The 12,546-nt window shown below is 54.9% G+C and overlaps 1 protein-coding gene across 3 annotated transcripts in view; it reads left to right on the forward strand.

Annotated features, from left to right (window-relative positions):
- TSPAN11 (tetraspanin 11) overlaps positions 1–12,546 on the forward strand; it is a 61,554-nt gene that overhangs the window by 26,207 nt on the left and 22,801 nt on the right. For all 3 annotated transcript variants that reach the window (XM_045830659.1, XM_045830661.1, XM_045830660.1), the window contains one exon: positions 10,600–10,791. In XM_045830659.1, coding sequence (XP_045686615.1) covers positions 10,600–10,791 — 192 coding nt within the window. The remainder of the gene's footprint in view (positions 1–10,599; positions 10,792–12,546) is intronic.

Consider the following 12,546-nt stretch of genomic DNA (forward strand, 5'->3'; position numbering starts at 1 on the left):
GAGGGGTTGAAGGAGGGAGAGTCTGAACAGTAGGAAGAGAACCAGGAGAAACAGTGTCATACAAGCTGGACAGCAGGGAGGGGCAAAGGACACATCAAGAATTTTAAGGCCTAGAAAGTGGCTACTGGTCTGGCCACACAGTCCACTGGCAGCTGTGGTGAGAGCACTGTCAGGGGAGTGGTGGGGTAGAGGTCAGGAGGTACAGGCTCAGTGTAGACAATGCACATTGGGCACAGAGAGAAGCAAGGAGGGGGCTGAGGGCGGTTGCGAGTTCCTTAGCCAGAATATCTACAGAAGGGCACGTCCTGCTGGGCCAAGGTCCCTATAGGAGAGAGCAGACCTAAATGTGACCTCATGAGGGCCCCTTGCAGCCAGAGTGGACTCAGAGTCTGTCTATTGGGTGTTCATACTCCTTGGGACTGGTGAGAAGAAGGACGTGTGGGTGGCAGCACAGGCAGATGGGCAGCAGTCGTGTTCCCAGAGAAGCCACCAGTGAGGGGAGCGTCCCCCATAGAGATTCCCCCTACTCTGAGTCAAAAATAGCCCTACCTGGGGCCTGGCTGGGCATGGACCAGCTTCCTAGGGACCCACTCAGCCGAGCCTCATCTTCCTTCTGAGGATGGTGGGTTTCTGAAAGCCCAGACCTGTTGGCAGTCCTGGGCTCCTGGCATCTGTCCCCTGGACCTGCTGTGATCTCAGGAGTAGATATGGGCACACTGTTGGCCCATCTCTCCCACAATACTACATTCTCCAGTGCACCAAGTCCCTGGGAATTTACCAGAATTCCTCAGGATTTGGGGAATTGTCCCTGAGGATCTCTCCCTCCCTCCCTCCCTACAACACCCCCGAGTCCAGCTGCTGATCGTCCCCCTGAGCTCCCCTACAACACATAGCCCCACTAGTGTCTGCATTGATGGTTGCTGCCCTAGCCACAGGCTTCCCACCCTTCCACCTTCTTCATAGAATCATAATGCCCCCACCGCCAGGGCCCGTAGATGGTGCCTGCCAGTAGACTGTTCACCTCCTCACCCACCAGTGAGGCACAGATACAGTAAGTGAGGACAGCTTGCTTACCCCTGGACAGCAGGGGTCAAGTCTCCTGGCTTGTGACTGGGGTGAACCCTCCAACTTCCCTTATCCTCCAGAACAGTGTTCCTGTATCGAATATCACCTTGCCATGCTCTGAAAATCCAGCACAGAGGGGTTAGGGAGCCTAGCTCTTTCTTCGCTGGTTGTGATGCCCAGCATTTGTGAAGCACTCCTGGGTAAAGACCTTCCTCGACTATCTGGTGATCCTCACATCAGCTCTGATGGTCGGAGTCACTATTATCCTCATTTTGCCAACAGGGAATAGGCTCACCCAGTTCAGCATCTTGCCCAGAGTATTATAATGGTGATAAGCAAAGCTGGTGCCCACAAACCAGGTAGTCTGGTCACTAATGACAATTGTGACGTTTACTAAGCACATAGTAAGTTCCAGTGCTGTTCTGGACACTTGGAACGTATCAGTGGAGAGAGTCCCCAGCTTCCACAGACTTTCTGCTATAGGCTTCCTCTCTGCTTGTCCTTCCACTTGCACCATCCTACTAATTCTCCCGGCATGCTGACACTGTGAACAACTCTCTTACAGCCCCATTTTACAGAGTGCAGAGCAATGTGCCCGAAGTCCCGGAGCTGGATCCCAGCTCCCTCTGGCCCCTTCAGCCTGTGCGCTTGGCTGCCTGGCTCTGCTGCCTCCAGCTCTAAGTCCTGCCCTTTCCTACAGTGTCTCTGGGAGCATACATGGATTAGTGAGTCAGCAGAGCATTCTGGGAAGAGTGGGGCTCCAGTTGGGGTTCAAATTCAGATCCCAGTATTATTTGCCATGTGACATTATGTGCTGTGGACTGAACTGTGATCCCTCAGAATTCGTATGTTCAAATCTTAACCATCAATGTGACTGTACTTGGAGATGAGGACTTAGCAGGTAATTAAGGTTAAATGTGGTCATTAGCGTGGGGTCCTAGTCCAGCCGGATTGTGGCCCCACAAGTGGAGGAAGGGAGAAATCTCCCTCTAAGCATGCACAGAGGAAAGGCCTCGTGAGAGCACAGTGAGCAGGCGGCCGTCTGTCAGCAATGAAGAGGGTCCTCAGCAAAACCAGGTCAGCCAGTCTGGGGACTTCTAGCCCCCAGAGCCATGAGAATTAGAAGAAATTTTCTGTTGTTTAAGCCACCCAGCTACAGTATTTTATTATGGCAACCTGAGCAGACTATAAAACATTAGGCAAGTCATGAAATCTCACTGAGCCTCAGTTTTTTCATACATTTAATAGGGATGACAATACCTGTAAGAATCAAAGGTTAATATTGTTTAGAAAAACAATTAGCACAGTCTCTGGCACATACTTGGTGCCCACTATTGTGTGCAACTGTTAGGGTTAGACTGAGGGTACTGAGGGTGTGCCCCCTCTCTACGGCTCTCTCTGTCTGGAGCACTGGCTTTAAGACTTCAGGGACTGTGCCCCATGTAAAAACTACATGCCAGCAAAAGAAATACTTATACCAAGCATTGTTCATGAAACTAAGTTTGTCCTTGCTGTGTGCGATACACTCTGATATTTTCTATTTTGTGGTATTTGTTTTGTTTGTTTGTTTTATTTTTCTTTTTGTTTTGGGGGGTTTTGTTTTTGTTTCTTTTTTCAGCATAGGTTACAACCCACCACACTTATTTATTTATTTCACAGCCCTGTCGGGTTGTATTCCAAAGTTTGCACAGCCCAGAGCAGTCGGAGGGTGGGAGCAGCCGTGACCGCCACCCCGATGTGGCACCACTCAGCCGCAGTGACCGCCTTCTAGGCCTGGCGCTCTTGACAAGACTGTGAATCAAGTGTACACCAGCCGCCACTGTGGCAAAGTCTGAGGGTTATCAATCATTTTATACTCCAAATTGGTTCTCACAGCCACTCTGTAATTATCTGCTCTCCTATTTTGTAGATAACAAAACAGGCTCAGATGGTTGGCAGACTTCTGTGCAGGTTCTGGGTTTTTGACTCAGAGTCTGGTGCTCTCCCCATCTCCACTGACCACTGACTCATTGTCACAAACTCGGGTCCATGCTCTGATGCTCACTTGGAACCCAACCATGTCCCCAAGGGTAAGGGTTGACGGGGCATCCATGGTTGGGAGGGGTGTTCACACATGCAGAGTATGAAGAATGTAAGTGAGACTTAGGCAATGCCACAAGAGACGCCCACAGCCTGTGCCTAAGCCCTGTCCCACTGCTGGACTCCTAACCCCAGCGTCCAGCCCACGCCCAAGCCCCACCCTCCATCATTGCTCTATATCTGACTCCCACCACACCCCACCTTGCATTGAGACTAACCCTGTGTTGATGGCAACCATTCCACAGAGCAGGGCAGGCTCCCCTGGGTATAACTGTGGGTCAGAAACCAAGAATGCCAACACTCTCACGCCTCCTTCATGACCCTAGACAGTATCCTATGGGACTTTCTTTCCCCTCCCATTTCCCACATGACTCCATGCCCATCACCCCTGCAACATTGTTGTTTAATTTATTATTTTAATTATCTGCTTGGCTGTGCTAATAATCAAAACTTTTCCAAACTCCCAGGAGATGAGCCAGGCTGTGCGAGCACTGGGGGAGCAGGGGCTGCTCCGCTCCCCAGTGCCCTGCTGGGGGCATTGGTGGAGGTGCTGGTGCTTCCCCCGGGGGCCAGCAGGGGCCGGGCCTCCAGGAAACCTGTGGGGCCCCTTAAAGAGGACGTGGGTCAAGACAGGAGGCAGAGGTGCTGGGGGACTCAAGCCTGACCAGGGGAGTGAGGGGGCTGGAGAGCATCCATGCATCCTTCCTGGACCCTCAGGGCCACAGGTAGGAAAGAGCCTCTGCTCGCTTCCTCCTGAGGGTACAGAGCCCGGTGCTTGGCCCATCACCGTCCCGTGTGACACGGCCTCTGCCTGTGCCCCACAGGCGTGTCATCAGAGAAGGAATGGAGGAGGACCGGGCCAGTGTTCCTGCTGTGCCTCTTCGTACGGTGCTGAAGTCACAAGGCCCCTCTGTGCTGGCAGGATGTGCTGGGGGGCAGGCTCACACTTGAGGGGGACACATTCGGTCTGCACAGGGCCACTGCAGATGAGACCCATCAAGGATGAAGCTCTGAGCTACACCTGTGAACTCAGGAACTCCAGGCCTGGCTGTGGCCCAAACCCCAGGTGGCTCGCTTCATGGGTGAAGGAGCTTTGTGGGGCCAGCAGGTCAGGTGGTACAACAGGCACCAAACTGGATGTTAGGGTTTTGCATTCTAGTCCCCATTCTTCCTCTGGTTAGTAAAGACACCTTGAAACAGTCTTCTCTCTCTGGACCTTAGGTTCTTCATCCAGAATATAAAAGGCATTAGATGCAATTCTTTTCTTCTGTTCTTCCCTCCCTCTTTCCTTCCTGCGCTTCCTCCTCCTTCCGTAGGGAGTTACTGGGTGCCTACAGTGAGTAACGCTCATTTGGGAATGCTGAGATGAATGAGATGTAACTGAGAGGCTAAAAGGGGAGACAGGCAAAGTAACGAATACAGCAAATATGCTGTGACAAGTGTAACCATAGAAACCTGGACAAGGCATGGAGCTAGTAGGGATGACAGAATGATTTGCTAGGAGTGGAGGCAGCAACAGGACAAGGCAGGTTCTCTCCAGCTTCTGAGCAGTTTTGAAAGAGGAACAGGTGCTCTTTAGCTACCTCCCAACTCAGTAAGTCCCAAGAGCTCTGCCCTTATTGCAAAGGTAGGTGGGTATGGGGAAAGGGGGGGAGGTAGTGCTCTGATTTATTTTATCAAGGGCTCTTTAAAGCCAGAGAGCCAAGAAAAGAATGCCTTGCAATGGAAAGTGGCCTTTAGCATAACAAGCTTATCCTTGAAGATTCCCCACAAATAGAGCTGGCGCCAAGGCCACAGGAAGGTGGGGTGAGCTGGGAGAAAGGCTCATCAGGTGCTGCAGGTGTTGCTCATTAATTAGGTGGCACACAGTCCCTGACACAAGCTCACCTGTGCTCCGGAACAGAGTTGGGGGTGGTTGGAGCGTCGTGCACCCCCACCCCAGCCCTGGGAGCAGAGAGCTCAGCATACACCAGAGGCCGCAGCCCTGGGTTCAGCTGACTCTGGATTTGGGAATGGGGAGCCATTCTTCAGAAGCCACTCAGCCAGCCCCAGGGGACAGAGCCTAGCTCAGACCCTGTCTCCAGGCCTCTCCCTGACAATGGGCATCCCCTTGTGGTTAGTCAGGGTCTCCCCACCCCTCTCCTGCAAGCTACATGGGGCAGGGTCAGTGTCAGCCTTGGGCCCCACCACCGCACTGGGCCTGGTCCAGCAGGCACCCGGGGATGCCGGTTGAAGGAGAAAGAGATTAGTGAAGCATTAGGCTGTCATTAGGAACCCAGCCCGTGCAAGCTGCCCAGGCCATTCCAAGGGCTTCCTGGTGACCTGCGGAAAAGTCTGTTCCCCTCTGACACTCAGACTCCCCCTGAAATTAAAAACTGCCAGAAACTAAGGAAGAGAATTAATAATGTTGCCGCAGAACTCGGCCTACAGAGGCAGTGAGGGCAGCTCCAGCGTCACTTCCCCAGCCCCCTGCACAAGTGCCAGCTGCCGTCCACCCGCACTGTGGCGGCTCCTGCGTGCCAGGCCCTGTGTGGGCTGGGGTTCTGAGGGGAGCCAGGCATGGTTCCCACTCATGCTGAGAGCTACACCAAAGGCCAAGGAACTCCCAGCCCAGGAGAACCAGAGACCGAAGAGGAAGGGCAAAAAAATGGGGACTCAGACCAGGCAGCTGGCCTCTTCACCACTCTGCTTTATTACCATAGTTACTGGGCATCTGCAATGTTTTCAGGAAAAGCAACTACTTAGTTCATAGTAACTAAAGCCCACATGTGGAGGGAGGGAAGCAGCAGAAAAGGGATGTGCAGGCTCAGCCTGGCTGTTGAAGGGCCCAAGGCCACTGGGCTTTGGGTTTAGTGCTCTGGGTGCTGGCGAGCTCGAGACGACTTCGCTAGAAATGCCAGGTGGTTCAGCACTTGGAGCACAACCAGCTGGCCTCGGCCTGAGCTGAGCAGAGGCCGGAGGCAGGTACAGGGGGAGGGGGCGGGGGACCAAAGAGGCTTGACGGAGCTGGGTGGGGTCAGCCCTGGACGAATCCTGCAAGGAGGGGGCGGGGTTCAGGTCTGGGTAGGCAGGGCTGCTGTTAGTGAGACGCTGGGGGAGGAGCACAGATGACAAGCGGGGTTCTAAATGGGTGAACACACATCCTGCCCAGAAACCTTTCCAGCCCCGCCTGGTGCTTGGCACCTACAAGGGCCCAGCAGACACTTTCATGGTGAGGCACACCGCACCGCACGCGGGCCGCACAAGGCTCTCCCCTGGCACTGAAGGCATAGCACTCTCCTTCCCAACATCCTCCCGTCCCCGCCCCTGAGGCCCTGACCCCTGCTCCGCCCCACGGCCCCTCCCCCAGACCCCAGCCCAGGAGAACCTTCTGTTCCCTAACAGGAAAAGCCTGCGGTGGCTGAACATGTTCTGCCTGCTTTTTTCTGGTATGCTGCCTGACGCCTATCAGGTCCCAGGCATGTGTGACCACTCAGGCTAATCCTTCTCCTCACAATGGCATGAGCGACTTTCTGGCAGTGTTTCTTTTCTATAAATGGGTGGTTTCTAAAATTACACGGCCTGGGTGACCTGCCCCGCCCCCCTGGCCTGCCTGTGTCCTCTTGGTGAGAGGGCCAGCTTCACACCTCTGCAGGCTTTTCTGTCTAATTGGCTATGGACTCTGGTTTTGAAAACGTAGTTAATATTTCACAGAAAACCAACCCCTTTTCTGTAAGGAGCCAACTACTGTGGAACCAACTCTGTGCAAGCAGCTGTTGAAATTGCTCCCCCGGCTCAGCCCTCCCCCGCCCCACTCAGTCCTCCTCTCACTTCCCCTCCCCCACCCCACTCAGTCCTCCTCTCACTTCCCCTTGCACTGACCACCCTTTCTGCTGACCAAGGCCATCTCCCCTCGGCTCAAGTGACAGCCATAGGCCACTGCTCCAGAAGGCTCTTGCTGCAGGTGTCTTGGCAGAAGGTTGCCCCCCACAACCTGGTAGTAGGGGCACTTGACCCGTGCACCGCCATTCACAGGTGAAGAAACTGAGGGTGAGAGAGGCCAAGCATCTGGCAGGCAGTCATATGGTTATGAGGGGTACAGCTAGGGCTGGCTCCCAGGCCTGCCAACGTCAACCCCTCCAAGACACCCTCGGGTGACCTGTTCCGACATTGAGCAGCTTTCACATTTCCTGTCCAGAGGAAAGACTGTTTTCTAAAGAGCTGACCAGGTCCCAGGCAGGAGACCCCCTGGACTTGAACTCCTCTTGCTCCTCATAGCAAGTCCCACTCAGTGTCTCCACCAGATGAGACACCCCAGGGGAGAGGGTCCCTAGTGAGTCACGGTCACCTCTTGATTTCTTCTGCCCCTCCAGATGCTCCCCAGGCCCTCCCCAACAGCTGGAGGCCCTGCTGTCACCTTAGCTGACCTGCAGGCTCTGCCTGTTGGTGAGAGTCCAGCCCTTTCTGAGACTGGCAAATGCCACAGGAGACAGCAGTCCTCGGGCGGGGTCAGCGCCACCCCTCCCCTGGGGCTGCATTTCTCAGAGCCCCTCCTCTTCCGGGGGAGCCACCTATTTTTTCCTTGCATAATCTGATTTACATCCTTTGGACTGAAAATTCTGCTCCTCATTATCTCTCACCTTCTATCCCGAAGCTCCTAGCAAAGCACAGAAGGAACAGGATGGAGTTCAAGTCCTAAACTAGTGTTCAAAGGGCCCCCAGCAGCTGCCCCCTGGGGAGGGGGCCCAAAGCTTCCAGGAAGCAGCATGTCCATGAGGTTCAGCACCACAACACCTGCTGGGGAGAGTGGCGGGACATTTCGACCCTCTATTAAATATGACATCTCCACAGTGGTTCTCAACTGGAACCACCTGGAAACTCATTAAAACGTTCATGTCCCATTCCCAGAGACTTCACCTGGTCTGAGGGGTGGCCTGAGTATGTCAGAGCACCAGTGGCCCTGCGGCCAGGCTGAGAAGCACCAGTGGGGCAGGCCTCAGAGGCTGCGTGCACCAGGGCTCAGTCCAAGGTCAGGCTCCAGCCCCCAAACCCCAGTGCTTGATTTTAAATGGATGACTGTTGCTGTGGGAAAAGCATCCACAGTTTCTTAAATCACATTCTCAGTGGGTTCTGTGTCCCCAAACCGAGTAAGTGTCCCCGGTCCTGTCCAGATGTGCCCCTTGAGGTGGCACCAGAGTCGATGCTGAGCTGTGGGGTTGACAAGCCTAGTGGATAATGGATAGTGTGCAGATTTCTATGAAGAGCCTATAGCAATTAAAAATTAAATCAACTCACTGTGGTCGCATTGACTGTTTCATGCTGTTCAGACTCTCTTCCTGGCACTATCATGTGCCTTTGATGAATACAGAATGAGAAATGAATTATTACTTAATTAATGCACTGGATTTGGTAGGCAAAAATCTTCAAAACATAAGATCCATGGGCAAAAGTAAGCAGAGGAGTCCTTCATGATTATAGTTGGGAACCACTGGTCCAAGCTCCTTACTAGAAAGCTGAAGAAACTTAGGCCCAGAGGGGTTAAGGGACTGCCTTTATCACACAGCTAGTTATGCCAACTTGGGACCCTTACCCAAGGCTTCCAGCCCTGCTGTAGGGGGTAGACAGAAAATGTGCAGGAGGTTTTCCTGGAAAGCCTCACTTAACACAGTCCCAAGGACCCAGACGCAGGAGAGTGCTCGCTGGCTGTGGGGGCCGTGTGGCCCAGAGGGAGTGTGCACTCGCAGAGTCTACAGACCTGTCCTAGTTCCGGACTTCAGCTCAGCTAAGATGCCATCAGTTGTATCCTAAGATACATCGCTGATTTCTGCACCACTGAGGAAAAGTAGTGCCAAGTATAACTGTAAGATGCCACCGGTCACAAGATGCAGGTCAGCCTTAGAGATGTGAACAGGATGCGACTGAAATGCCACAGGCCAGCCCCCCACTCCGTTCAGAGCCATGCTGCTGGGTGTCCCTCCACCTGGTGTTCTTTCTTACCTGTTGGAGGTGCCAAAAGGGGATGAAATGACACTTTGAAGAAGACAGATCATGTAAAAAGCAGAAATGAGTCTCAGAGCAAGTGCAGCCCCCTCTGTCGGATCCAAGGAAGAAGTCCTGGGTCGGCCCTCAGGAGACCTGGGTTGGAGTCTCTGTTCTGGAACTTCCCAATGCTGTCTCTCACGCATGTGCTCAGTCTCTCCGAGCCTCGGGCTCTTCATCTGCAAAACAGAGATAACACGTGCCCTCCTCCCACCCCGCCGTATCCTGGCACCACAGCAGAGCTTGGAAGAGAAATGGTGAGCTGAGTAAGGCCATGTCTGGTGCATATTCATTGCCAGGAACCACCTTCCGTTCTCCCAGCTGATGCCTGTGACTTCTGAGAACAGAAAGCTGTGAGGTTCAGGGCGGACACTCTGAGAGTCATCCTGGGGCTGATGGGAACACTGGGCAGGGACGAGCATCCGTGGACTGAGCCCAGCGGGCCACACAGGGGGCCCCTGAGGGAGAGGTTTTCACCCATCTGAGGGAGCCATCTCATCCCTACATGAGGCAATGAGCCCAGGGGCCAGGTAGAAGTCTGCCCTTGCAGGGACAGATGGCAGAAATGGCCCCTGGGCAGGCACTAGTGCTCCTGTCTGGTGCACACACTTCTGCTGAGCTTAGCAGCCTTGCTGCACAAAACCAGGCAGGGGGCACCCCGAGCTGCAGGCCCAGGTGCCCTTCCTGAGGAGATGCCCCAACTCCTCATCAGCACTGTCTTGTCCCTGCCACCTTCTTGGGGCTGAAAGAGAAGCAGACAACTAGCAAAGAAATCTTTGCTGCTCAGTCTTCCCGCAGTCCCAGAGCAACTCCAGCTGTGGAGTCCCTGACCTTTCAACCACGGAGGCTGCACCCTGAGTTTGGTCCTGGCCCGCCTCTAATTGCCCCTAACCAGAGGCAGGCCCTCCGGCAATTTCTTCTCTGCCCCTCCATTTCTTTGTCTGTAAAGCAGAGATGAAGAGCCCTGTGTGCTCCCCCAGGGGGCGCATATAGGGCTGAAACTGGGGTGTGTGAAAGCGCCCGCTGGAGAATGCAGACAGGAGCAAAGGAGCCCTGTGGGGAGGAAGGGCGCAGGGCGGGGGCCAGGAATCAGAGGACAAAGGGGCTCACACACAAAGGCCTCCCACACTCGCAATCGCCTCCCCTACCCCATGGGGATGGGGCTCCCAGACAATGTGGTGAGTGCACAGAGTTGGGATTCACCCCTGGCTTCAAAATCTGCACCTGCGGCTCAGCTGTATGACCACGGGCCAGTCACCAGCTTCTCCAAGCGTCCATTTCCCCACCTGTAAGTCGGGGGCCCACCCCATCCTCACGGGCCCTTTGAAGGACTAAACGAGATGAGGCATGAAAAGTGCCTGGGCTCCAGTGGGTGCTCAGTCAATGGCAGCGGTGGCCCCCCAGCAGCCACCCGCTCTGATTCAGGGCTTCCCGCAGGTGGGGGGCGCCGCCATCCTGGCCGTGGGCATCTGGACTCTGGTGGAGAAGAGTGGCTACCTCAGTGTCCTGGCCTCCAGCACCTTCGCCGCCTCCGCCTACATCCTCATCTTTGCGGGCGCCCTCGTCATGGTAACCGGCTTCCTGGGCTTCGGCGCCATCATCCGGGAGGACAGGAGCTGCCTCTCCACAGTGAGTGCCGCCTGCCCCACTCTGCCAGGCCTGTGGCTGGGAGGAGGGAAACCAGCTGGGGCCTCAGGGAGCAAAGCCCGAGCCCCTCCCCCCACGGCCGGTGCCGCCCATCAGCTCCACTGAGAACCCCACCAGGGACAGTGGCCCGGCCTGGACTCTGAGTCCTGGGGAGGTTAGAAGGGGCGGCCACTCCTTGGGTTGGCTATTGGCCTTTGTCTCCAGGTTCTTAGGAGCTAAGGAGGGCAGTCTCAGTCCTGGCGCAGCTGCGGTACCTCCTCCACCCTCCTCCTCCGATTCCTCCTCCTTCCTCTCGTCCTCCTCTGCTTCCAGATGTCATCATGGTGATTCTCAAAGCTATGCAAGAATAAAAAGAATGTCATAGTGAAACCCTGTGTCCCATCGCTCAGAGGCGGCAGCCCACCTCCCAGAGCCGGTGCCATTCATCTGTGCCTGGCGCCCCGCCCCCCACCCCACCGTCCCAGGCACCTGTCCCCTGTGAATATTCCAGGGTGTACCTGAGAAGCTTAGGGGTCCTTTTTTAGAATACATAATGACAGTACTATCATCACACCAAAACCATTTAACAGTCATTCCTTAATATCATGCAATAACCACGCAGCTTCAAATTTCCCCAATTGACCCATAAACTATTTTCTTAAAGGTTGTTTGCATCAGAATCTAAATTAGGCCCCTGCATTACAATCGGTCATTTTGTCTCCTGGGTCTCTTAGTCTGTAAACTCCCCATCAATCTCTCTCTCTTTTTCTTCCCTTGCGATTTGGTTTTGAAGGAACCAGGTCACGTGTGCTGTACTTTATCCCAGTCTGGCTTTTCCAATGACATCCCTTGAGGTTATTTCATGTATTCCCCTGGTACTGGAGTCTAGAAGCCTGATCAGACTCAGGGTGGATTGTTTGGGCAAGAGGATCTCATGGGCGGTGGTGTGAGCAGCACAGGCTCCCTGACGGGCCTCTTCCCGGGAGGAGGTTGGCTGGAGGGGAGGCCCGGGCGGACTGCGGGGCAGAAGCCAGAGTCCAGTTCGGGACTGCCAGATCAACCCCTGACTCCCATGTGCCTGCTGCACGAACAGGGTCTTCCCGAGGCTCAATCTCCTCCCGAGGGCCAAGACCGGTGTAGGCAGGGGAGGCTGCAAAACATCAGCAGGAAGGGCAGGGCCAGAACCAATCTAAGTCCCCACAAGAAATCAGACTGAGCCTGGAAGGAGTCAGGTGGCTGAAGGAGGCCCTGAAGGGTTTTGCGCACCCCTACCCTGCTTCCCTGTGTCCACAGCCTCCTGTACGAGCCCCGCCCCGCAGCGGTGTCAAAGTTCAGAAGGAAGGCCTGAGGGTCTGTAAGTGACAGGCTGGCTCTCTGAGCCACTGATCACAGGCCTCCCCTTCTTCACTCCCTTCTTACATGACCCGTTTGCAAGACCTGCCCCACCATCTAGGCTGGGCCATTAAGAAAACAGTGTCTCCAGGCTCAGTGTGCTAGGCACGAGGTCGGAGGCCTGTGTGGAGGGACCATGCCCTGTGCCCAGGGCTGTGCCGGGGAGAACGGAGCCTGGAGGAAGGTCAGGACCTCAGGCTTGAGGGCAGACCTGGTGCATACCTCTCGCCCCAGGGTCAGCAAACAGAAGGGCCTTCTCATACCCCTGGGCCAAGAGGCAGGGCTAGGGGCACAGGGGCTGCTGGACTCCTTCTCCACTCACTGCTTGCATTCCCTTTCACCTCACAGAGAACTGACGAGTTCTCT

This window comes from Phyllostomus hastatus, unplaced genomic scaffold (assembly GCF_019186645.2).
Source record: "Phyllostomus hastatus isolate PE091 unplaced genomic scaffold, TTU_PhHast_1.1 phas_contig_152, whole genome shotgun sequence".
In the NCBI taxonomy this organism is placed as follows: domain Eukaryota; kingdom Metazoa; phylum Chordata; class Mammalia; order Chiroptera; family Phyllostomidae; genus Phyllostomus; species Phyllostomus hastatus.